Source organism: Canis lupus, chromosome 19, assembly GCF_048164855.1.
Source record: "Canis lupus baileyi chromosome 19, mCanLup2.hap1, whole genome shotgun sequence".
Taxonomy (NCBI): Eukaryota; Metazoa; Chordata; class Mammalia; order Carnivora; family Canidae; genus Canis; species Canis lupus.
Window position 1 is genome coordinate 57,124,744 of NC_132856.1, and position 23,797 is coordinate 57,148,540.

At 58.9% G+C, this 23,797-nt stretch overlaps 1 protein-coding gene across 1 annotated transcript; it reads left to right on the forward strand.

Moving 5' to 3' along the window:
• Window positions 1-437: 437 nt before the first annotated feature.
• On the forward strand, window positions 438-23,269 carry MAP2K2 (mitogen-activated protein kinase kinase 2). Its single transcript, XM_072787808.1, has 11 exons — window positions 438-613; window positions 4,445-4,655; window positions 9,674-9,820; window positions 14,125-14,202; window positions 14,831-14,882; window positions 14,972-15,096; window positions 15,716-15,929; window positions 17,853-17,917; window positions 19,269-19,330; window positions 20,403-20,448; window positions 22,032-23,269. The coding sequence occupies exons 1-11, from the start codon at window positions 522-524 to the stop codon at window positions 22,140-22,142; spliced, it is 1,203 nt and encodes a 400-aa protein (XP_072643909.1). The 5' UTR covers window positions 438-521; the 3' UTR covers window positions 22,143-23,269.
• The last annotated feature ends 528 nt before the right edge of the window (window positions 23,270-23,797 follow it).

Consider the following 23,797-nt stretch of genomic DNA (forward strand, 5'->3'; position numbering starts at 1 on the left):
CTCATCAGCCCCTAAGTGTCCTCCCTCTGGCTCCGCCTCCCCTGCGCCTCCGCCCAGAGCCCCAGACGCATGCGCAAACGCGCAGTGGGGAAGCGAGCGAGTGCGCATGCTCCCGGCCCCGCCTCCGTAGGTCTCCGCCCCTTTCCCCACAGGAAGGCGGCCTCCGACTGGTGCGCACGCGCCGCGGTGAGGGGCGGGGCCTCGCGGCTCCCGGCGCTGGCTCTCGCGAGAGGCCGGCCCGCGATCTCGTCGCTCCCCCTCCCTGCCTTCGGCCTCCCGGGCTCCGGCTGCAGCGTCAGCCTCGGACGGGCCTCCTCGGCTGCGGCGGCGGCTCCTCGGCCTCAGCCCCGGAGCCCCTCGGCGCCCCTCGGCCCGGTCCGCAGCGACGCCTCCGTTCGCCGCCCCGGCGCCCGCCTAGGCCGCAGCCGCAGCCCCGGGCTCGCGTCGGCGCCGCCCGCTCCCGGCCCGCCCCCTATGGGCCCCGGCTAGAGGTGCCGCCGCCGCCGGCCCGCGGAGCCCCGATGCTGGCCCGGAGGAAGCCGGTGCTGCCGGCGCTCACTATCAACCCCGCCATCGCCGAGGGCCCGTCCCCCACCAGCGAGGGCGCCTCCGAGTGAGTGGGCCGGGCTTGGCCGGGGTGAGGAAGGGGAGGGGGTGCCTGAGTAATGAGGTCGGTCGGAGGGGGACACCTGAGAGGAGAAGATGCAGTGAGTGCTGAGGGGGGTGCAGGGGGCTCCTGAGTGGAGGGGATGGGGCGGGGGCCCTGAGTGCCGAGGTCAGGGCAGGGGGTCCCTGAGTGGTGAGATCAGGGCAGGGGGTCCCTGAGTGGAGGGGATGGGGTTGGGGCCCTGAGTGCTCAGGGAGTCCCTGAGTGTTGAGGTCAGTGCAGGGGGTCCCTGAGTGGTGAGGGGGGTGCAGGGGGTCCCTGAGTGGAGAGGATGGGGTGGGGGCCCTGAGTGGTGAAGTCATTGCAGGGAGCCCCTGAGTGGAGAGGATGGGGTGGGGGCCCTGAGTGGTGAGGGGGGTGCAGGGAGTCCCTGAGTGGAGGGGATGGGGTGGGGGCTCTGAGTGGTGAGGTGAGTGCAGGGGGTCCCTGAGTGGAGAGGATGGGGTGGGGGCCCTGAGTGGTGAAGTCATTGCAGGGAGCCCCTGAGTGGAGAGGATGGGGTGGGGGCCCTGAGGGCTGAGGTCAGGAGAAGGCGTCCTTGAGTGGTGTGGTCTTGGGGAGAGGGTCCCTGAGTGAAAAAGATGGGGTATGGGGGTCTCAAGGAGTGAAGTGGAGTTGAGGGAGGGTTCCTGACCAGAGAGGATGGGGGGGAGGAGTCTTAGTGGTGAATCAAGACATGGAGAGGTTCCTGCAGGGAAAAGGTAGGAGGAGGCCCCTGAATAGTGAGGTAGAGGGTGGATGGAGGTCCTTGCTTACCAAAGAATGGGGTGAAGGGGTTCCTGAGAGGAGAGGAATGGAGGGGGAGGGGTCCCTCCAGGAGAGGGCAGTTGAGGGCTCCCCGAAGGGTAAGATGAGCCAGGAGGCCCTGAGGGGAGAAGACTGGTGGAAGTGTCTCTAAGGGGACAGGGCAAGGTGAGGCCCCAGAGTAGTGAGGTCAACTGCAGGATCCTGGTGGGGAGGGGAGAGGGAGCCTCTGGGGCTGGAGCCATGTAGGCACCTAAGCGAACTGGAGGACTTGTGGAAAGGGGCAGAAAGGAGCATCCGGGGTGGGGTCTCAAGATAGCAGAATCATATTGTGGGAGGGGTACGTGCTGGCCAGGTCCAGCGAGAGTGACCCCTTGGCCCCAGAGCCAGTCCCAGTGACCTCCGCACTCCTGTTCCCCACGCTCCAGAGGAGCAGGACTGATCCTGAGGCTTCTGGCTGGGATCTATTTGCTGTGATGCTGAAGAGCATGTATGTTGTGTCTTGGGGGGCTTGGCCCCTGTGTCCTGGGTGAGAGTCTTGATGCCTGTGTGTGACCTGACACCTTTTTCTGTCTCTGAGCATGTGGCTTAATGTGGGGACGTGTTCCTTATATTCAAAGGTCAGCTGCCTATTCTAATCACAGGAGAGCACCTTCTTCATTCTCTCCCCTTTTCTCTTCCATGGCTTCTGATTTCCATTCCTTCTAGAACCCCCGGCAGAGAAAACCAGCCATTAGGATTCTAGGGTGTTGGTTTTTTTTTTTTTTTTTTTTTTAATAACCACAGCTGAGTTGCTATTAAATTTAAAGTGGATTAATCAGCTGACTGTAGAATGCATCTTAGATATCACAGGGCAGTGTGAAGACGACTTTTGCAGAGTCTGGCCTCAAAAACTGCCTCTTCAACCCTTCAGGACGGAAGCGTGTCATGTACATTCATTCCTTCGCCTTCCTTCTTCCGTCCTCCATCCCTTCCTCATCAGGTCTTTGTTAACCAGGCATTCAGGGAGCACCTAGTAGGCCCACGGTCCTGGCTCAGCGAATTGCTACAGTGAACAGGGCTTTGGAATCAGGAAGGATGCAGGTTTGATTCCAGGCACTGCCACTTCCTTGCTTTGTAGCCCACGGGCAAGTTACTTAACCTCTCTGAGCCTGTTCCCTCCTGCATGGGCTGGGACTACAAGGTACATACCTCCCAGAAGGATCTTGAGAATGAAACAAGGTGGTGTTTGTAAAGCCCTGATATGTGCTCAGGAAGTGGCACCTGGCTCCCTGCCTTCTAGTAGCTTTGCTATACCAGCTCAGATGACTTCCCTCCGCCAGCCACAGGTCATCTTGTATCCAGCCTGTGCCCCTTGCTCAAGCCTCTAAGTTCTAGGCTAGTTATGGTCAAATTTGAGGATCGAAAGGTGTCTGAGAGAGTTCCATTCTTCCAGTTCTCCCCAGCAGGTCTCCCCCAGGTTGGGAGTCGGCCTTGGCTTAAATGCCCTCAGAAATCACTCACAGTCCTTTAGAGATGTTTCTTAGCTGCCCACCCCGTCTGGTCCCGTCACCCACCACCAGCACTCAGAATGTGGCTTGTCCAAATTCAGGGGACCTGTGAGTGCAATATGCGTTTCAGATTCTGTAGCCTTTATATGAAAAAAAAAAAAATAGAAGAAAGTGTTTATTAATTTGGTTACGTTGATTTCATGTTGAAATTTATATTTTTGGTGGGTGAAATTGAGTATGTTAAAATTAATTTCACCTGACACATCTTTTATAATGTGTGTAGAAAAAAATTAATTGCACACATGTTTTAAAAAGTTGCACACATGACTTTTATTCTATTTCTTTTGGGCAGCACTGGGTTAGTCCTGTGTGCATTGAGCTAATGTTGCCCACCTGTTACCGGGAGCTGCTTTTGACTCCAGGATTTGGTTCAAAATCAAGGCATTAGTGAAAATAGCTTATTGTCAAAATTCCTTGGAAAAATCCCTCAAATCACCTGGTGAAGTACAGTGTACATGGTTGGTTTTGGGTTTTTTTTTTGGGGGGGGGCGGTATTTATTTGCAAGGGAGAATGTGCATGAGGTTGGAGGGTCAGGAGGCTGGAGGGGAGGGAGAAAGAAGCAGAGAGAGGGAGCGAGAACCCCAAGCAGACACTGCACTGAGCATGGAACCCCTACGGGGCCTGGTCTCACAACCCCAAGATCATGACATGAGCTGAAACCAAGAATCAGATGTTCAACTGACTGTGCCACCCCGGCTCTCCTGGTTGGTTTTTTTTTTTTTTTTTTTTTTTTTTTTAATTTTTATTTATTTATGATAGAAAGAGAAGCAGAGACATAGGCAGAGGGAGAAGCTGGCTCCATGCACCGGGAGCCCGACGTGGATTTCGATCCCGGGTCTCCAGGATCACGCCCTGGGCCAAAGGCAGGCGCTAAACCGCTGTGCCACCCAGGGATCCCCTCCTGGTTGGTTTTTTAAATGACCAGCTCCAGGAATGTTTGTGCATATAAATGCATAATGTTTAGAATAGTAGCATAACAGCATGCTGCCTGAGCAGCATGCCCTGGAAACATCTGCACTGTTTACTTCGTGCCCCTCTTCATTTCCCCTCAAGTGCCCATGTGTCATCTGTGTACATTAAAGGCACTCATCCTGCAACTTCTGTCTTCTGCCTGTGGTTTTTGCTCTTGGCTCTGAGACCGCTCAGAACAAGTTGGCTCCTCTGTCCCAGCCTAAGCCTTTCCTCACCTGACCCTTGGCTCTGCCACCCCTGTTCCTGCATCTCCTTCGGTTATGATCAGGAGTGCTTATGTCAGGAACGAGGGCTCCTGGGTCTGCGACTAGGATCACTGAACCAGAGCTGGTCCTGAGGAAAGGGGTGATGTCCTCAGCATAGGACTCAGGTCTGATGCATTCCCATGTCCTTCCAGCCACACATCTGGGGCCCAGCCTGCGGTGGCCTCACCATAAGCTCGGCTGGGCCCGTCATCTTTCCCATAGCCTGCACATTCCTTACTAGCCTTTGCCCTTGGGGTCTTTGCAGAGCAAACTTGGTGGACCTCCAGAAGAAGCTAGCAGAGCTAGAACTTGATGAGCAGCAGAAGAAGCGACTGGAAGCCTTCCTCACCCAGAAGGCCAAGGTCGGGGAACTCAAGGATGACGACTTCGAACGGATCTCAGAGCTGGGAGCCGGGAACGGCGGGGTGGTCACCAAGGTCCAGCACAGACCTTCTGGCCTCATCATGGCGAGAAAGGTGAGAGGTGGTCAGCGAGGGCGTGCACTTCATCCTTGCGCTGCACGGCGGTGTGTGGTGGGGCAGGTCCCCTGGAAATAGGAGAGGGGTTTGAAAGGTGCAGGCCTGTGCTTTCTGATTGGCTCCTGGGCTTGGAGGGCTCAGGCACTCACCCCGTCCTCAGGAAGAGCCGGTGTCTGGCTAGGACACACAGCAGTGCCCGCCCACCTCGAGCAGCTCTTCCCTTCAGTTACTGACTTCTGCCTTTCAGGTCTTAAACTTCCATTCTCAGAAATGTCCAGAGTGTTTCAGACTGGCTCCCCCTTTGGGCTCCCAGCTAAGTGGTCAAGAATCCTCCCTGTGAGATGTAGGGGCAGGGAGGAGGAAGATGTGACCCTTGGGGATAGTGGCCCCTCCCCACATAATCAGGGGACGTTGTGTGACTAGTTATTCAGCTCATACAGGCATGTTCTCTCAGGCATAGAAAGCCACCTCTTTCTGGAAGCCCATCCTCCTGGAGTTCCACTTTGTGTTCTCAGAAACGCGGCCGCCCCATGCCCAGGTGGCGTGCGCTGCCCTGCCTTTCCTGGGAGTGCCGCGCTCGCTCTCCACCAGGACTTAGCGCTGCAGTGCCTTCCCTCCTGGGACCTGGTTGTGTCCCCTTCTGACAGGCAGCTTTTCCTAAATCGGAGGTGCCCCAGAAATCTCTGGTCTGGCGTCACCCCGCAAATAGGGAATAACCAGGCAGGCATGAGATTCAGTGGGGGGGGGGGGGGGGAGCGGGGGCGGGGGGAGGCTGCAAGCAGAGCACTGGCTCAATTTGGCATCAGGGACCTAGGAGTGTCCCCACCCAGCTGAGCCTTCACCCGGGGGGCGCCAGCGTGCCTTGTGTGACTCCGAGGGCTGCTCCACAGCGATGTGGGAGCCTTTGAGGTCAACTTTGGGAGTTTAAACCCGGGGCCCTAGGCTAGTCCTGCCACCCAGTTGCGATGCAGCCCCGACGTGAGTCTCCAGGTTTTCACACTGTCCTTCAGGTGGGTGAGACTCCGCCGTCGGGCAGCGGGTGGAGGCTGCACGGGACACTGCCGGTTTTACAGCTTTCCCATACTTCCACAAGCCCTCACAATAAAGAGCTAAAAGAGAGTAGGTCCGAGGTACTGGGGAGAAGGACCCCCAGGTTTGTTCTCCGTGGATGCTAAGCACCCTCGTGTGTGCCCTGAGTGGCCACATGCCTGGCACAGTGTGGGTCTGCGTGTGGGACAGACCCATGCCCACGAGCATTTGGTGGACAACACTGACCAAGAAGGCTGGCCGCCTGGCCATCGTGCTGCTCAGGGCTGTGTCTTTGTGATAGCCCAGGGGCCTCGGGCTGGTCCACGGGGGTCAGGGGCTGCCTACCTTCCATCTGGAATGCCAGTTCCCCCACGAGGCCATAGATGTGGACACAGATGGGAAATTAACGTGGCAAAGTGGTTTTTGCGAAACTGGCTTCCTAGTCCCCTGGAGGGATCCTGCATTCCCAGGTGCAGGGTATGGATTCCGTGCTTTCCTAGTGCATAAGCTTATCAGATCTCCAAATACAGCCTGCCTGCAGGCTGGAGGTTGGGGGCTGAGGTGGTCCTTTTCTGGGGGCCGGCACCCTTTGTCGCCAGCATCCTGACAGCCCCTTCCATCAGCAGAGGATTTTCTTAACCCGAATGAGCTGTAGGGAGAGCACGGACGCCAGTTATGTAAGCCCCAAGTGAACCGGTCTCGATTTTTATAATCACACTTGATTGTAAATGTTTCCATGACTTGAGCGTGGCGTTCGGACTCTGCCTGTGTCCTTCTGAGAGCCCAAGCAGCATTACCTGGGCCAAGAGAGATGTATGATGAATTTAGCATGTTTGTTACACATGTGCCTTCCTGGAGAGGAGGGAGTTTGGGCCTCCGGTTTGTGCCGGCCTTGAGCGCCTGCCTCTACGATGGAGGTCGTGTGACCTGTGCAAAGCCGTGTCGTGCTTCTGGCTGCCATCCTTCACGCGATTGCTCTGTGTCAGAGCCAGTGTCACGTTGTGGCTTCAGCTCCATTTTAAACATGAGAAAACAGGCAGGTTGGGTCGGCGTCTGAAGTGGGTTTGAACCCTCTCGTGTCTCTCCTTTGCAGTTTACTCGGACTTGATGGGAGCTGTCAGCATTTCACCTTCAGATTTTATTTCCCTTTTTCTAGTTTGTATTCCCCGCACTCCTCCCACCTGCAATTTTGTAGGAGAAATCCCCTTAAACTGCTAGATGGGCCTTTTTTTTTTAAGATTTTATTTATTTATTCATGAAAGACACAGAGAGAGGGGCAGAGACACAGGCAGGGGGAGAAGCAGGCTCCATGCAGGGAGCCCAATGTGGGACTCGATCCCAGGACTCCAGGATCATACCCTGAGCCGAAGTCAGGCGCCCAACCGCAGAGCCACCCAGGCATCTCCTAGATGGACTTGATGTGGGGTTTGAATGCTTTGTGCCATCCCTTTGTAACCAGCTCCAAGGAGTTTGCGTGACCCCAGGGTGGTGACATGGAGGAAGCTTGGGTTTTGGTGTTCTGGGAGCCTGGCCCTGATGCAGACTTGACCACTCACCAGCCATGTGCCCCCCTAAGAACAGGATTGAGCCTCTTGGGACCTTAACCTGCCCATCAGTGCCGTGGGGACAACTATTCTGTCCCCTCCAGATCTTTCATCAGGGTGAAGCGTGAACACGCATGCTCAGAAACATGCCCCTTGCTTCCCATGCCTGTCTTTTCTTCTCCATGTCCTCTCAAGGAGGCTCCTTGGTGATCTGGAAGGCTCCCTCCACAAGCCCAGAAAGAATGGGCCCGTGAGTCCCCGCGTCTTCTCTACTGCATCTTTCCAGAAAGCCTCAGATTTCTGTGGCCTTACGTCACATGAAAGGCCCCATCTCTGGGCTCCCATGACCTCTGGGTTTCTGTCCAGTTCTGCCCAGCCCACTCCTCTCCACCCCTTCCTCTTCTGCGGAGCCTGGGGGGATTCTCGCTCCCCAGCTCGGCTGTGGCTCCTGTGAAGTTCCTGGTTAAGAGCTGTACTGTTCACGGCAGCTGCCCTGGTCAGCCATGTGCACGGAGCCCTTGAGATGTGGTCAGTCCAGCTGAGGTGTGCTGTTCGTGCAGAGAAACATGATGCCAAATTTCAAAGGCTCAGTATGGGAAAATCTCATGAATATTTTTATACGGATTACATGTTGAAACCGTAATTGTGTAATATATCTCATTGAGCTAAAACACATGAAAAAATCATTTCCCCTGTTTCCTTGTACATTTGTAATGCAGCAACTAGAGGATTTAAAATTAAACACAAGACCTGATTGTATTTCTGTTGGCTGGTGTTGGCCTTCACACCCTACATTGCCATCCATCAGGCTCCACAAGTTCTTCTTCTGAGCTTTTGGGAGCAGACCTTCTGCTTTCCGCATGGACAGCAGCACTTCATCTTTGGACCTAGCATCTCCTGTGTGTGCCTGTTGGGCATCACGTCACAGGTGTGTCCCACCAGAGGAGAGGCCATTGTACCGGCATGGCCATAGGGGTGTGCGGTGCCTGGAGCCCGTGGCCAGAGCTCGCCTTGGCAGGTAGAGGCAGGAGCCTTTGCTAAGGAATCCAAGGAGCCCCAGGCACTGTCGCACTAGACCTACTGCACTTTTTAAGGTGGCCGGGGTTGTGAGCATGAGCCTGGGAGCCCCCCGCCTGAACTTGGTACTCACCCCTTTGTGCCCTCAGTCAGCTATTTGTTTCCCTGTCCAGAACCCCCACCCCCACCACATCTGTCTGGCCGACTCCCACCTGTCCCTCTAGGCACGCAGCCCCTCCTACACCCTTTCCCCATCACAGGGTTCTGATGAAATGTCTGTAGGATCTATGGCGACAGGTTCAGACACCCTGGATCCGACAGGCAGGTGGAAATCACTTTTTTCCTGTTCAGTTGCAATGGTCGGAGCAGCTGAGATTCTAAGTGGCCAGGACATGGAGCCACGGTCTCAACTCTTTCCTGTTGGGTATTGCTCTTGGCACTCTGTCAGCTGTCCTGCATCTCTCCAGTCGTTTGGTTTCTCACTGTTGCTGCAGGTGACCATCCCCTCTGCCAACTTGAACTCCGGTGAAAGGAGAGCTAGGATCCTCCTTGGGTGGCGGCCTGAGGTTCCCTCTGTGTCCTCTCTGGCCTGGAAGGATAAGGGCTCCAGCAGCAGGCCCCTGGCTGAGAGGGCCCGAGGTCATGGGCATCGCTGGTGTGGTGCTTTGTATAGTTGGGTGGGAAGAGAATTCTGTTATCGGAGCTCCCTGGCAGCTAAGTGAAAATGTTTGTTCCATTGAGGTTTGTTTTAAAACAGCTTTGTTGGGAAAAAAAAAAAAAAAAAAAAAAAAGCTTTGTTGAGATCTGGTGAACATACCCTTTGTGCATACGTATTTTTTTGGCCCTACCTTCCATACCTCCCTTACCCCTTTAAATATATGTAATTCAGTGAGTAGTATATTCACATAGCTGTGCAGCCGTCACTACCATCTATTTTAGAACCTTCCATCTCCCTAAAACGCAACCCCATCCCCATCAGCAGTCACCCCTGGCCCCGCAAGTCCCTTCCCTGCCCGTGGATGAGCCTGTCCTGGACGTGTCACACATGTGGACTCTCGTATCGCGGGCCTCTGTGTCTGGTTCCCTCCCTGAGTGTCCTGTGTTCAGGGTCCATCCTCAGGGCAGCACGTGTGGGCGCCTCACCCGTTCCTGGCAGAGTAGGGTGCCTGTGTATCTGTTCACCTGTGGGTAGACACTTGGTGGTCTCCACACCTTGGCAGTCGTGAGTCCTGCTCCGTGAACACTGGTGTGCAAGTTTGTGTGTAGACATGTCTTTTTTGTTCTCTAGGTAAATGCTTAGGAGGCGATTACTTAGTTTTGGTTGCTGTCTTGAGCACATCAAGGGCAGGGGCCAAAGCCCCCTCCTTCCTGGTGCCCGCAGCAAGCGGCCTGGTTGTGAGCCCCTCCCTTTCCTCTCCCTCGCAGCTGATCCACCTGGAAATCAAGCCGGCCATCCGGAACCAGATCATCCGCGAGCTGCAGGTGCTGCACGAGTGTAACTCCCCGTACATCGTGGGCTTCTACGGGGCCTTCTACAGCGACGGCGAGATCAGCATCTGCATGGAGCATATGGTGAGTGCGCCGTGCCCCGGGCTGGTAGGGGGCTCCCTGCCCATCCCCTCCAAGCCCACGTCCTCAGACGCACAGCACGCTTATTTCCAAGGGGTCCTTCTGGAGACACTCCATGCCCTGCAAGCACACATGCGCCTACATCCCTTGGTCTTCAAAGCACGAGACGTTCCCCTCCTTCCAACCTGGCCTCCCCCAGATAGGTGGTGGAAGCTGTTGCCTGCTGGCACGTGGGGAGCCGGCTTCATTTTCCCCACTGTTTGTGTTCTGGCCATGGCATGTGCCCATAAGGTACTTTATCAAACACTCTCTCGGTGGACACAGGTTGTTTACAGCCTGTTGGGAGTGACAGTGTGAGGAATGTTCTGGGGCGGAGGTGGGCTAGGGTCCCGAGTGTCCTGGGGCAGGAGATGAGCTAGGGTCCCGAAGGCGTAATTGCTGGGCCCGAGGGTATGCGTGGTTAAGACTTTGATGGCTCTGAAGGGAGGGCAGTGATCTGGTCGCTCTGTTGAAGGCAAGACCCAACTTGCGCCCCAGCTCGGGTCCATGGAATCAGAAGCTCCGGGGTGGAACACAGGAGCCGATCTTGTCTCAGACTACCACGGTTGGTTCTGATGAGCCCCCTTGTTAAGAAACTGGTCTTGAACCTCAGAAATGGGTGGGATCCGGTGTAACAAAAGCAGAAGTGGTCAGAGCTGAGCGCCCTGGGAGGAAATGCTGCCGACCCTGTGCTGAGCCTGATTCATCAGGTACGGGGCGGCCTGCCGCCTGGCCATCCAGGCCCCAGGCCCATTGGGGCCCTTGCAAAACCAGGATGCTGTGGCCTTATGCTCGCAGCTTCGGTTATGCCTCGTAGGCGCGGCACTGTCCCCTCTGACAATTTTGTAACAGAGGCAGGAAGTGAATTTGAGCAAGTGCCCGTGAGACATCGTGACAGCCGCGTGGTGTAAGGCCGCGTGGTGTAACGGGGAGCCCCAGAGAAGGTGCTTCCCGCCCTCCCGCTCCGCCCCTACCTGGCCTCCCGCCCCACAGTGCCCTGCCTCAGACCATCCTCTGCTACAGAGGGAGCGGGAGAGGTCAGACCCTGAATCCGCCAACCTGCGGGCAGTTACTGCCACGAGAACCTGGGGCGAGAAAGGACAGGGAGTCACTTTGTGGTCTAAGGCGAGCCGTCTGGGTCCTCTCCCTGTTCTCCCTGATGGCAGGAGGAGTTCGGAGCGGCCCCTTCTCTTGCACGAGAGGAGTAGTGTCACAGCTGGCCGCCTTCTCCTGCTTCTCGTCTCGGGGAGCATGAAGTGAGGTTTTCTGCACGACGCATCTGCACCCCACAGCACGAGGAGTGCCCAGTGGCCCCAGTTGTTGATGGTGCTCATTCTCTACAGATTCCTAGTTGGGGTTTTTGGGTTGCTCTTGTGTCGGGTGTGGGAGGGCCACGGAGCGAGCAGACGGCGCATCATGAAAAGACAGAATCAGGTGAGGTGTGTGCTCCACGCCGCCGCAGAGACGGCTCCCCGTGCGCGGGGCTTGGAGGCCGCTGTTCTAGACTTGGGGATGAGCCTGCTCTTTGGGCAAGGAAGGGCTGAGGACAGCAAAACGATGTTAAGTAATGGGAGGGGGAGGCGGCCCGCACCCCACCATCCTCCATGATATTTTCAGGTCATGTAATCTGCTCCAACGCCACGCCTCATCCCCCGGGCATTCCCGTGTTTGCGGGACACACTTCTACATTGTTCATTCACGTGCCCTGTTGGGGGATGGGGTCAGGTGTCCACTGCACCACTCACCTCCTAACAGCATGACTTGGGACAAGGTTCTCCCTCCCCCAGCCCCAACCCCGTAGAGCTGAGGGTGGTGGTGCCTGCTTCCCGGGGCCAGGATGGGGGTGCAGGGAGCCAATCTTCCGGTGACACCTAGAGCAGTGAGCAGAGGGGAAGGCTTATCTCCACATGGGGTTGGGTGTGAATCGGCTCTCATTTCCGCCTGGGTAGACTCCAGCTCCGCTTGCCAGGGAAGACCCCTAGTTGGCGGTGGGCAGCGCAGATGGAACCTAGGGGGGGTGAATGCACCTGGCCAGTACACGTTGGTGCCTGGGGCTTAGAGACAGCGGGCTGGTGGTTTCCCAAGGGCAAGGGGCTGTCACTGGGGCGACTCCTGGCATGGACCCCGCAGACAGTGGGTAGTGGGTGTCCCAGGGGGCAGCTTACTGACTGTTCAGAAGCACCTCTTGGTGTTTTCTGGAGTCCAGTCCCATCTGAAGCATGTGCTCCCTTGTACAATAGTGAAAAGTCACACGTCCGCCAGTGAGGGAGAGGTAAGAACCCTACCTGGCCACTTGGCAGAGGAAGAAAAATCCCCAAGGAGAAAATATGCATAACGTGAACCCACTTAGATACAATTTTTAAACTCCCGTGTATATTTCCCTGTGCATGTGGATGCCCATGCAAATACATAGAAGGATCTGGAAGTCACACTTCAGGGGAGGCAGAAAGAACTGCTGGGAGAGAGAGAGCACGGGCGTGAGCGGGGGACGGGCAAAGGGAGAGTCTCAAGCAGACTCCATGCTGAGCAGAGCCCAACAAGAGGCTCGATATCAGGACCCCGAGAGCATGACCTGAGCCAAAACTGAGAGTCGGACGCTTAACCACTTGAGCCACCCAGGTGCCCCTAGAGCTGAGTTTTTTATAAAAAGATACTCATATACCACTTACGTCAAAGTGCAATTTCCAGAATATTTAGAGCACATACACAAAATGAAAGTGTGTGACAGTCCGCACAGCGTGAGATTTGGGGTCAGAGGGACCCAGTGGTGCTATCTTCTGCACCACTTCCTGTCAGCGTGACTTGAGCAATTTACACTCTTCCTCATGTGGACCAGGGGGTCTCATCCGGAAATGATCCTACCCCAGGGGACACTGGGCCATGTCTGGGGACATCTGTGGTTGGCAGGAGTGGTGCAGGGGGCAGAGCAGCCATAGAGAGAACAGAACTGTCCGCCCACCGGGCGTTTCAGCTAACTGGCGAGGTTCCCACGCGGGGCCTGGCCTGCCCTGGCCTCTCTGGGGACGTTCTCCCCCGACGTCCTGGTTTATAAACCTACCACAGCTCCATGAAGGTTCAGAACGAGAGGAGCTGTGTTGGGAGGCAGGGTTATAGTCTTCAAAGAATTTGTTTGTATTCTTTAAAGGTTGCTTGACATTTTGAGCAAAAAACAGGAAGGGTAGAAGGAACTCCCCCTGGTCCTGCAGGCAGAACTGGGCTGAGCCAGGATACCTGGTCCCATGGGTTTCTCCCGGGCACAGTCACCCTCTCTGTGGGTCTTGCACTCTTAGTCTGGAAGTAGTTGAGAGAGTCATGTGCAGGTTGTAGAAGCTTCAAAGAGTGTTGGGTTTTCTAGAACTCCCACCCATGGCCGTTTTAACTGAGCAAGGCTGGGAGACGGGAGTCCCAGCATCCGGGGGCCTTCAGGCTTCCCCACCCCCTCCTGTGGCAGCCTGGAGCAGCCTGGTAGAGAAAGCACCTTCTCTGCAGCTGCCCAGCCGTGAGTTCAGATGTTGGCCCATGGTTGGAACTCCGCGGGTCTACCTAGCGTCTTGGAGGACCCAGCAGGGACCCCTGCCTGGGTTTGATCTCCAAGTTGACTGAAAGGTGCCCCGTAGACTTGAGGCAAGCCTGGCGTGGGGAGCTGCCGGGGAGGACATGTGTCCTGTCCTTTGCAGGACGTGCCTGTGCACAGCGACAAGCACAGGGCAAGACCTAAGGGACGGGGGCAGGGGAGCAGGGAGTGGGCAGCGGCAGCTCCAGGCCTCACCTCCGGGCTCTCCGTCTCTGTTCCACCGGGGCTGCCACAGGCTGGCAGGAGTAGAACCCAGGCCCCAGGAGCCTGCGGTCGAGCTCTGGCACCTCCGCGGTTGCTCTGGTTGCAAGCCTGGTGACGCTGCTCCGCCTGCTGCTGCCATGGCAACCTGGGGAAGGGGCAGCTGAGTCACGGCGGGGGTTCCCGGAAGGCAGGGCTGCCTGGGGAGCGCGCTGGCACCCTGGTTGCTTCTTACTGGATGGGCCCTCCCGAGGTCCTGGAGGTGGCAGGGGCTGAAGGAGGCCCCACTCTGAGCCAGCGGGGGGCATTTGGCTGTGGTCTGGCCTCTATTTCCTGTGGAGGAAATTGAGCTCCAGCTCACCGGGAACTGGGGAAATGCTTCGCTCTCATACCTGCTGTTCTGCGTCCCTCTGGGAATCCTTCTCTGCACTGTGGGCCCTGCCTGGCCGACTGCTCAGCACGGCTTGCCTTTTCTCTTCTGTGCTGACCCTAGGATGGCGGCTCTCTGGACCAGGTGTTGAAGGAAGCCAAGAGAATCCCTGAGGAGATCCTGGGGAAGGTCAGCATTGCGGTAAGTGTGCGGGCTCTGGCTCCCCCGCGGGCCACTGCCACACTGGGCTGTGTGCACAGTCCTGGGCCCGCGCTCTGTGTGGGTTTATCCTTAACCTGCCCCCTTACACCTTACATGTGGCCAGAGTTGGACAAACCGCTGGAACCAGGTGGTGTGGCCCATGCCCGTCTCTGCAACTGCGGGGCTGGCAAGGGGCATCTCTGTAAAATGCACATGATACTTCCCTGCCCCTATAGGGTCCCAGCCACATGGTATCCCACAGTGCTGTCATCACTTACGGGGCCTCACCGTAAACCCAGCATGGAAGCATTAGACAGACAGTGCCCGTTGGGCTTGTGTGACCCTCAGGGCAGGGCAGCTAGGTTGTACACCCCCAGCCCTCCTGCTGGACCCTGGGCCGGAGCCTGGGCCTGGCGCTGGCCCAGTCCCTGCTGAGTGTCCGCCTGGCAGGTGGGCAGTAGGTGAGGGTGGGTGAGCCAGGCATCTGCCCGCAGGCCTGGGACGCTATGCTCACCTCACCTGCTCCGTCCCTCAACATGGGGGCTCCCTGAACTCGTGCCAGACAAGCAGCCTCTCAGGTCTGCCTGGGGCGCTGCCCTGCTGACCCATCCCTGGGGCTCCCCCGCAGGTTCTCCGGGGTTTGGCGTATCTCCGGGAGAAGCACCAGATCATGCACCGAGGTGAGCTGGGTAGGGGCACCTAGGGGTCGAGTGGGGCTGGCAGGCAGGCAGGCCGGGCCCCCCTCACCTGCAGCTGCCTCTGCCCTCAGACGTGAAACCATCCAACATCCTCGTCAACTCCCGAGGGGAGATTAAGCTGTGTGATTTTGGGGTGAGCGGCCAGCTCATCGACTCCATGGCCAACTCCTTCGTGGGAACTCGGTCCTACATGTCTGTGAGTCCGTCTGTACCCTACCCTGTCCTGTCAGCACTTCCGTTTTCCAGAAGATTTTGCAAAGCTTGAGGTTCTCCCAAATACACCGTGTTTCTGCAGGGTTTCTCCTTTCCGTCCAAATTCTAGCAGCGGTTGTCTCCTTGATCAGGGTTTTTGCTGGAAATGCCTGGTTGCTTTCTGCCAGCAGTAAGAGATGGGTCCAGGAGAGCGGTCAGTTAGTTTCTGAGCCAAGAGACTACCCCTCAGGTATCTCAGGAAACGTCTGAGTGATCCCAGGAGCGGACTCTGAGAAGTTAGTTTTTTTGACTGTTATGGAAAAGGAGGCATCCCGCTGTCTTTCCTGGGTTGGTCATCCTTTTCCAAAAGTGCAAAAGATTTGGGTGTTGAGCGCTGTTGTCAGTGCTGGCTGGGAGCTTCGCTGCCCCACAGCAGGTGTAGGGAGAAGATGGAGTTGCTTTCTTTCCGTTGCTGGGTCTCTAGAGGGCGGCACGGACCAGGATGGGGCTGCAGAGGGAACAGTGTCGGTGACAGGATGGCCAGAGACCCCGTGAGGGCTCCTGATGGAAGCCCCAGGTCCCAGCCACCATCCGGGCATTTCTTTGCTCTTTCTCGCCGACAGCCAGAGCGGTTGCAGGGCACTCATTACTCAGTGCAGTCGGACATCTGGAGCATGGGCCTGTCCCTGGTGGAGCTGTCCATTGGAAGGTACCCCATCCCGCCACCAGATGCCAAGGAGCTAGAGGCCATCTTCGGCCGGCCCATGGTTGACGGGATAGAAGGAGAGCCTCACAGCATCTCACCACGGCCGAGACCCCCTGGACGCCCCATCAGCGGTATGGCCTGAATCTGGAACTTAGCATTTGGACAAGCAGTGATGCCCACATGGGGAATGCAGTGCCCGAGGGTGGCAGCTGCCTCCCCTCTGGCCCCTCTCAGCACCACCTGTCCCCCTGGGTCACGCTGGCTGTGGTCAGCAGTCCGCAGATGGTCCCGAGGCTTCTGGGGACACTTCCCCAAACCGGTGCCGTTCAAGGCAGCTGCGTGTGTCGTGGCCAGCTGGGGTGGGGGGGTGGGGGCGGTTCTGGAGAGAACTCCTCAGCCGAGCCACTGGTTGGGTGGGTTTTCCAACATTTTATCACAGAAATGTTCAAACGTGGACAATGGCCTGTAAGGATCGCCCAGCGAGCCACCCGTATGCCCACCGCCTGGACCCTGCAGCTAACGCTCTGCTGTTTGAGCGGGCCTTTCAGAAACTGAAACTAACTTGTCTCAATTTCCTTGGGTGGCCTGTCCCGACACACCGTGTGAGAGGGGACGAAGGCTGGGGGGCCCCGGGGTCACCTGGGCTCCCAGAGGACTCTCCATGCCTGCAGTGGTCCCCTGGGAGGTGGGGGGCTCCCCAGGGGACCCCTGAACCAGAGGGGTTCAGGCTGACCCTCTGACCATCTTGGAGGTGGGGGCGGGGAAGGGTTATGGCGGGGGCAGCATAACTAGGAAGCGGCGCTGAGGATTCTGATTTCTTTAAGTCAAGTGACAGGAAGGGAGTTGAGTCTGAAGGAATGTGCAGCGGAGTGCGGTCGGGCTGCGCTTGTCTGATACCAGCTTTATTGAGACCGACTTCGTGCTCCCCGGGACTCGCTTGTTGAAGGCGTACAATTCAGTGGAATTGTGTATCTTCACAAGGTTGTGCCAGCATAACTGCTGTCTAGTTCCCGAATGTTCTCATCACCCCAAAAGGAAGCCCCATCCCTGTTAGTCGTCACTCCCCCTCCTCCCTGGCCCCCATGAACCCCCTTCCCATCCGTGGAGGAGCCTGTCCTGGACGTGTCACACACGTGGACTCCCACCCCGTGGGGCCTGCTGTGTCTGGTTCCCTCCCTGAGTGTCATGAGCTCGGGGTCCGTCCCCCGGGCGGCGTGGGTGCCTCGCCTTTGTCCGTGGCCGTGTAGTCCCGTGTGTGGTGGACTGTGTTGTGTTATGTGTCTTCACCGCTGATGGACACAGGCCATCAAATAGTTGCATTTACGGTATTTTCAAGTCTAGCTCCTCTTTCCCTGGTGCCAGACCCACATCGCTGGGGTGTCTTGATTTTCTCTGAGGGGAGAACCCCACCCCCACCCCCATCCGTGTCCTCGGGCCCTGGCTCCGTCCCTCCCAGCACCAACTCCCAGATGGCATCACGGGTGTTCAGCTGCGGCCCCATCCCAGCAGGGAGGAGTGGCGGGCCATGCCAGGCCACCTTTGCCTGCCAGCACCTCCCCCAGCCCCGGCCTGCATGCCCATTTCAGGACAGGGGACAGAAGGCGAAAGTCCAGCTGCCAAACCTGGTCCTGGCCAGCTGGGTCAAAGACAGGGGTCAACTCCCCTAGCCGGTCGTCCATTCTGGGCAGCATTTGGGGCCTGATGCTGCTTCACCCGCAGCTCCCTGCAAGGTCACGCTGCCGTCCTTGCTCTTGGTCAGCACCACCCCCCACACCCTGCCTGTGCGCCAGAAACCAGGGGTTGTGACTTTGGCACAGCCTGGAAGCAGCACCGTGCCAAATGTGTGACTTCTCAAAAAATGCTCCTGTTCATTTTGGTGTTTTGTTTTGTTTTGTTTAATTCACCGGAGGCTCAGAAAGAATCTGGTTTCCCAAGAAAGCAAGTTCCATAGCAAGGAGCCCGGCCAGGGCACCTCCCCTGGTTTGGGCCCGCGCGGGGGGAAGGGTACTCGGCCGACGCCCGCCTCACCCCTGTTTTTGTCTCTGCCCTGGCAGGTCATGGGACGGACAGCCGGCCAGCTATGGCCATCTTTGAGCTGCTGGACTATATTGTGAACGAGGTGCGTACCCGAAGCCCCTCTGGCACGTCTTCACACGGGCGGATTAAGCTCTTCAACTTGAAATTCCTTACCCGAAGGAAGGGAATTCCACATGGACTGGGTTCTCTTGGGAAGGGGTGGAGGGCGGGACAGGGACCTCTATCAGGTGTCGAAGTGCGTGGCCTTCCGCCCTACTGCCTAGGTCCCCCACTCTCCAGGAGGAGTTTATGCCCCCATATAGCATGTGTGTGTGTGTCGGAGTGTGTAAAGACAAACGTGATGTTCCTGCCATACCCCCTCCAAAGGCTGTGGCCCCGGAGCCAGCCCGCCAGCCCTCCACAGAGCTGTCACCTGGTAGCTCTCTGAGCTTCTTGGAGCCCATGTGGTCCCGAGTGATCCGCTGCCTCAGGGAAAGTTCAGGGAAGGAGGCACGGAGGGCCCGGCCCACCAGATCGTCCTCCCCTCCGTGTGAGCAGCTAGTGGGACTTGTACAGACGAGTAAGCTGCAGCTGAAGGATGGGAGCGGCCTCCTCAGGCGGCAGCTGGAAAGAAGCAGAGCGGGCCCTGACCCCACAGCCCGCCTCTCACAGGTTCTGTGGGCTGAAGAGTGCCTGCGGTGGCCCTTTGGAATCAGGGCAGAGAAATGGGGCGGCCGGGCTGCCCGTGGCACTGGCTTGGTGCGGGGCTCAGTGTTGAGGTGAGCGGCTCAGAGCAGGGCTGGTGATGACAGAACAGGACGGGCTGGCTCTGGTGACACAGCGTGCCCTGCACCTGGCAGCCACACCTAGGCCCGGCAAGCACGTCCTCCCGGGGAGCCTGCCGGCACCTCCCACCCCCAAATGGGAGGAAGGCTCTGGGTTTCACCGGGCAGTCTGCCCACTGCCTCCCCTGACAAGGGCCTGACCCTGCACACAGCTGTCCCCACCCTGGCACATGTGTACTGGGCCAGGCTGCTCGCGCTTCTGGAGCTAGCTGCCCCACCCCCACCCCACCCCCCAGTGCTCCAGAACCCCAGCTGGAGACAGTGGCCCAGAGTGTGACACATCCCTAAAGTGAGGCTGGGCCCTGTTCTCCTTCCTCCTGGAACCAGCTATGATCCCGAAACCCCCAGAGCTTTCCATAGAACCCCGAAGACCCTAGCCAAGTTGGCAAGGCAGGTGACAGGGCCTGCAGCAAAGCTGCCAGAAGGTGGGGGGTGGGGGGTGCCCCCTCTAGCCAGGTGAAGGGACTGGGGCCAGGAAAGTTGCCTTCTGAGGGCCCCCAAAAAGTGCTGTGCTGTCCTCATGGGTTCAGGGCCAGGAAGCACCTTCTCCCTGTGATTCTCCAACCGCCCTTGAGCATCTGACCCCCACCCCTTTGCTGTCTCCCACAGCCGCCTCCCAAGCTGCCCAATGGTGTCTTCACCCAGGACTTCCAGGAGTTTGTAAATAAATGGTAAGGTGCCACCACCTCCAACACGGTCTCGGGGCGGGCCGGGGCAGGGTGCCAGGCCATCGGAGGCCCCGCCTGCCTCCTGGGATAGTTGCCCACACCCCGGCTGCCGACCCAGAGGCAAACTTCCTTCTTGGTCCCGGGCTGGATCGACGGTGGGACTGCCGGTGGGTAGAGGCAACTGGGGGACACCTGGAGCTCACCTGAGAACCTGGGTAGTCGTGATGTCCAGCTGCTGTCCCCCATCTTGTCCTCAAAGCCCAGAACAAACCAGGATTTCAGATCTTTGGAAATGCCATTCCCGCCTTGCCTTCCACCAGCAGCCATCCCGGTTTCCTAATCCCTCAGCCCTGTAACCCACCAGTGTCCAAACAAGCTTTTCATGTCGGGTTCTGGCAAGTGGCCAGCTGTTCTTGATGCATCAGCATGGGCCCGGGGCGAGCAGGCCCAGGACCAGGAAGGCCGCCCCCCTCACCGTGGCTGTGGCAGGACGGCTGGAGTCGGCCAGCCTGGCTGCTGCCTGGGGACTGCATCACGCAGCAGCAAACCTGCTCCTGGCGGTGAAGGCACCACCGGCCCTTTGCACAACCGCTGGCCAGCATGCTGCCGCAGAAACCCAATCATCTGTGTAAATGTTTTTCTACCCGTTGCGTTTTTGTTTGCATCTGAACGGCCACTGTTTGTCCTCAGGCCAGTTTAAGCAACTGTCTTTAGGGGCAGTTCTGCTTTTTTATGAGGGGAAAAGTTCTATTTTGACACACTCCCAAGTTGGGGGGATTTATTAGCAGTATGGCTGTGGTTGGCTCTAGGCCTCAGACTGAGCAGCGGCCAGGGTGTCTCCACAGCCTTTGCCCTTCCCTCTTGTCCTGGTTGCCGACCCTTGCCCTTCCCTCCCCAGGAGTCTCAGTCTTACACCAAAGGAGTAACAGAGCAGATTCTGTTCCCTGCTGCGTCCAGATCCAGATAGGCCAGGCACGGGGACTGGGCTGGCCTATTACGGCTCAAAATGCAAGTTCCTGTGGCCGCTGACTAACTGCCCTGCCTTGTCTCCCTCGTTCTCTGTCTTCCTCTCCAGCCTAATAAAGAACCCAGCAGAGCGAGCAGATCTGAAGATGCTCATGGTAAGTGATCCTGGGGGGCACTGGCTCACCTCGGGGGGAGGGCAGACCGCAGCCAGCCTTCGAGCGGGCTCAGCCTCCTGGAGCGCGTGTCGAGCTGGAGAGCCCCGGTGGTGTCCTGACTCCATTAGTGGGGTGGTCTAGAGCAGTCGGGGCACCGTTGGTACGGAACAGCCCTGGCCGTGCCTGCGGCCAGGGTTGTTATTGGGAGTGGTGGCACCCTAAGACCTCTGTGCCGCTCCTGCCTCGAGCACGGGGGCCCCGCAGGTCAGGGAGACCCAGGGCCCACCAGCCTGCCTGTGAGTCCACGCTGTCTGATGCCCTTGAGAGCAAGGTGGGCGTCGGAGCTGCCGTTCCCCAGCAGGTGGGGGCGGGCTGCAAGCCTGTTGACGTGTGGCCTCAGTGGGCCAGGCACGTTCAGCGCCCTCCACTGCCAGCTCTCCTCACCCACACCCCTGCTGCGCCCGGGGCAGCCCGCCCTTCACATGCCTCCCCACACGAGACCGTGCCCGTGACAGTCACAGGTGCCGGGCGTCCGAGCATCAGAACAAGAGCCCCTATTCACTGTCGGGACGCGGTCTTTCCAGGAGGGAGCCTCCAGCTCGGGGCCTCTGCAAAAGACAGTCCTCCCCCAGGGACACGTGCCGGGCTCCTCGCCGCTGGCGTGTCTCCAGCCTGAGGTCACGGCGTCAGTGCCTCCCTTAGTTTCGGGGATAGCCAGCATCTCCTGGTTGCGGGCGCCACCAAGAACACCGTGTGGGAAGGGTTGGTGTGTCCTGGTTCTTCAAGAGTCTTGTCAGCTGTAGGGAGTTTCCAGTCTGTGTGTTAGAGCCACACGTGACGTCACAGGTGCACGTTCATTGTGTGATATACAAATCTGTGACCTAGAGAAGGTCCTTGATGCTGAGGGCCCCGTGGAGCCCCCGAGTCTCTGCCCCACCTAAACCGACGTTGTAAGTGGCCCCGCTGCGGCCCCAGGCCATGGAGTCCTGCCCCCCCCCCGTCTGGTCGTCCCCAAGCCTGGGAGTCTCATGGGGGACGAGACCTCCTCCCGTGGACCCAAGCCCCCGTCCCGCCCATCCCCTGCACACCCTGGGGGGACAGCATTGCTCACTCCCCCAGCCTCAGGCCAGGAACCTCTGGCGCACTGCTGTCCCCACGGGAACTCTGTCGGTGACTTAAAACGAAACAGAACGTAGGCTCCTGTTCTTCAGCCACAGGAGCCATATGTCACGGGCTTGGGAGCCTCACGTGGCCAGTGGCTGCCGCAGCAGACAGAGCAGCAGGAGCTTACTGGCATCACGGAGGCTTCTGTTCAGATCGGATGCTCTTGCTGGGGCGACCCCAGGGGCCCCAGGCAGGGGCGGTGCATGTTTGGAGACATTTGTGGGCTTCACGATGGGGGCACTCTTGGCATCCTGGGGATGGGGCCGGGGATGCTGCTCAACCCCCAGACAGTGACCTGGGCCCGACGAGCGCAGGGTAGCCTCTGGCTCTGGCTTCCTGTGCGCCACGCGCCCGCCGGCCATCCTCCTTGCTGCAGGCGCTGCCGGCCGGTCGTTGACGCACCTGTCCTCTCCTTGCAGAGCCACACGTTCATCAAGCGGTCCGAGGTGGAAGAGGTGGATTTTGCCGGCTGGTTGTGTAAAACGCTGCGGCTGAATCAGCCCAGCACGCCCACGCGCACCGCCGTGTGACGGGGTCCTGCGGGTGACCTGTCCGCCATCCCACCTGCGCCCCGCCCCTCCCGCCCAGGACAGGCCAGCGCCTCCTCTCCCCACCCCAGCCTCTCCCTCTGCCTTCCGCGGAGCTGCCCGCATACCCCGCAGTGGACACTGAGCCCCGCTCCCGCCTGTCCCAGCTGGTGTGGCCTCCGGTCCCCAGGGCGGGTGACGCTGCTCGCGGGGTCTTCTCAGACCTGCTTACTTAGGTTTCAAACAAAACAGGGAAAGAAAAAGCAAACTGTGCCCGTTGTACTTGGCGTTCCCTTTGTTCTGGGGGTCGGCCTCTGGTGCAGCCGCGAGGGGTTAGAGGGGCAGTAGGGGACACCGCAGTCTCCAGGGGAGGCAGCCTCAGAGGGAGCCTCGCGCTCCTGCATGTCATCCCCCTCGTCCGACATCTGCCCGTGGAGGTGGTCGTGGGGTCCACTTCTCCCCCTTCCCCTACCTCTTGTCACGCCGCTGACCCACCTGCCCCCAGGAGGGACCCGCTCAGCCCCTCCCGGGCTTCAGGGAACAGACTCTTCTGACTCTTGACGGCAGCGGCCGAGCCGACGGTGGCAGAAGGAAGTGGCGGGCTTCCCAGCTGTCGGTGTGGCTGAGGAGCCTCGCAGATCCAGCAGAGGAGGCCTGCGCTGTCCCCGCGCCCGCAGGCCACACATGTGGGCAGGTGGCTCCCTGTGTCGCCTCTGCTCGCCCAGGGGATCGGAAGTGACTGCCCAGGCCACGTCCCTCAGGCCCTCGCAGGCCCGCCGCGCCTGCTGGGAGAGGGGAGGGGTCCTGTGTCCGGGAGGCACATGCACACGGCTCCAGCCCCGGGCCCGGCCGCCCCGCCCGGAGGGAGAGCAGGGCCGCTTCTGAGGCTTCCCCTCGCTCCCCTCCAAGCTCTGAAGACGGCGAGGCTGGGGGCCGCCCCCCCAGGCACTGTGACGGCTCTCGGGTCCCAGCTGCTCTGCGGGGCGGCCTTTCCAGGCTCCTGTGCTTTTTCCTGTGGACACCAAAGAGGAGACGAGTTGCTGGCTCCTTCCACCGGCTTCCCAGGTTTCCGCCACTTCCATCCCCAAAGTCTCACCTGGTTGAGGGGAGAATAAAGAAGATACCCCGAAGTCCGCCGGTGTTGCTCTGTGGGGCCTGGGAAAGAGGGTGTCGGTGTCTGGGTGGCAGGGGCCAGCGCTGGTCACCACGATGGGCCGCGTCCCTGGGCCCATCCGCACCCGCCCGGCCTCAGCCACCAAGGCCCCCGAAACAGGGCTGGGTCCTGAGGGCTTGCGGAGGATCTGGAATCCTCAGGGTAAGGCCTACGGGGTGGATGAGGGGCACCTCCAGGTTGACCCCAGAAAGGTGGTGCCGCCCGGAGACCTTCACTCGGTGGTGCCGTGCGGCAGGACCTTCTTGTCCCTTCTGCCCTAGACCAGGCTCCTGGGAAGCCAGGAGCTCGCCAGAGCCGGGGGTACCTAGGCCAGTACCCCTGGGTGAGTCCCCACCACCCCGCAATCCCCTGCACACACCCTGCAGGCCGCCGGCCAGCCAGACCCCGGGACGGGGCCCCTGTTGCGGGGGAGACGGCTCCTCGTGGGTTGCGCAGGAGCTGTTTTGGGGTCTCCTCATCTCCTGACGGGGTCAGTGGAAGGTGG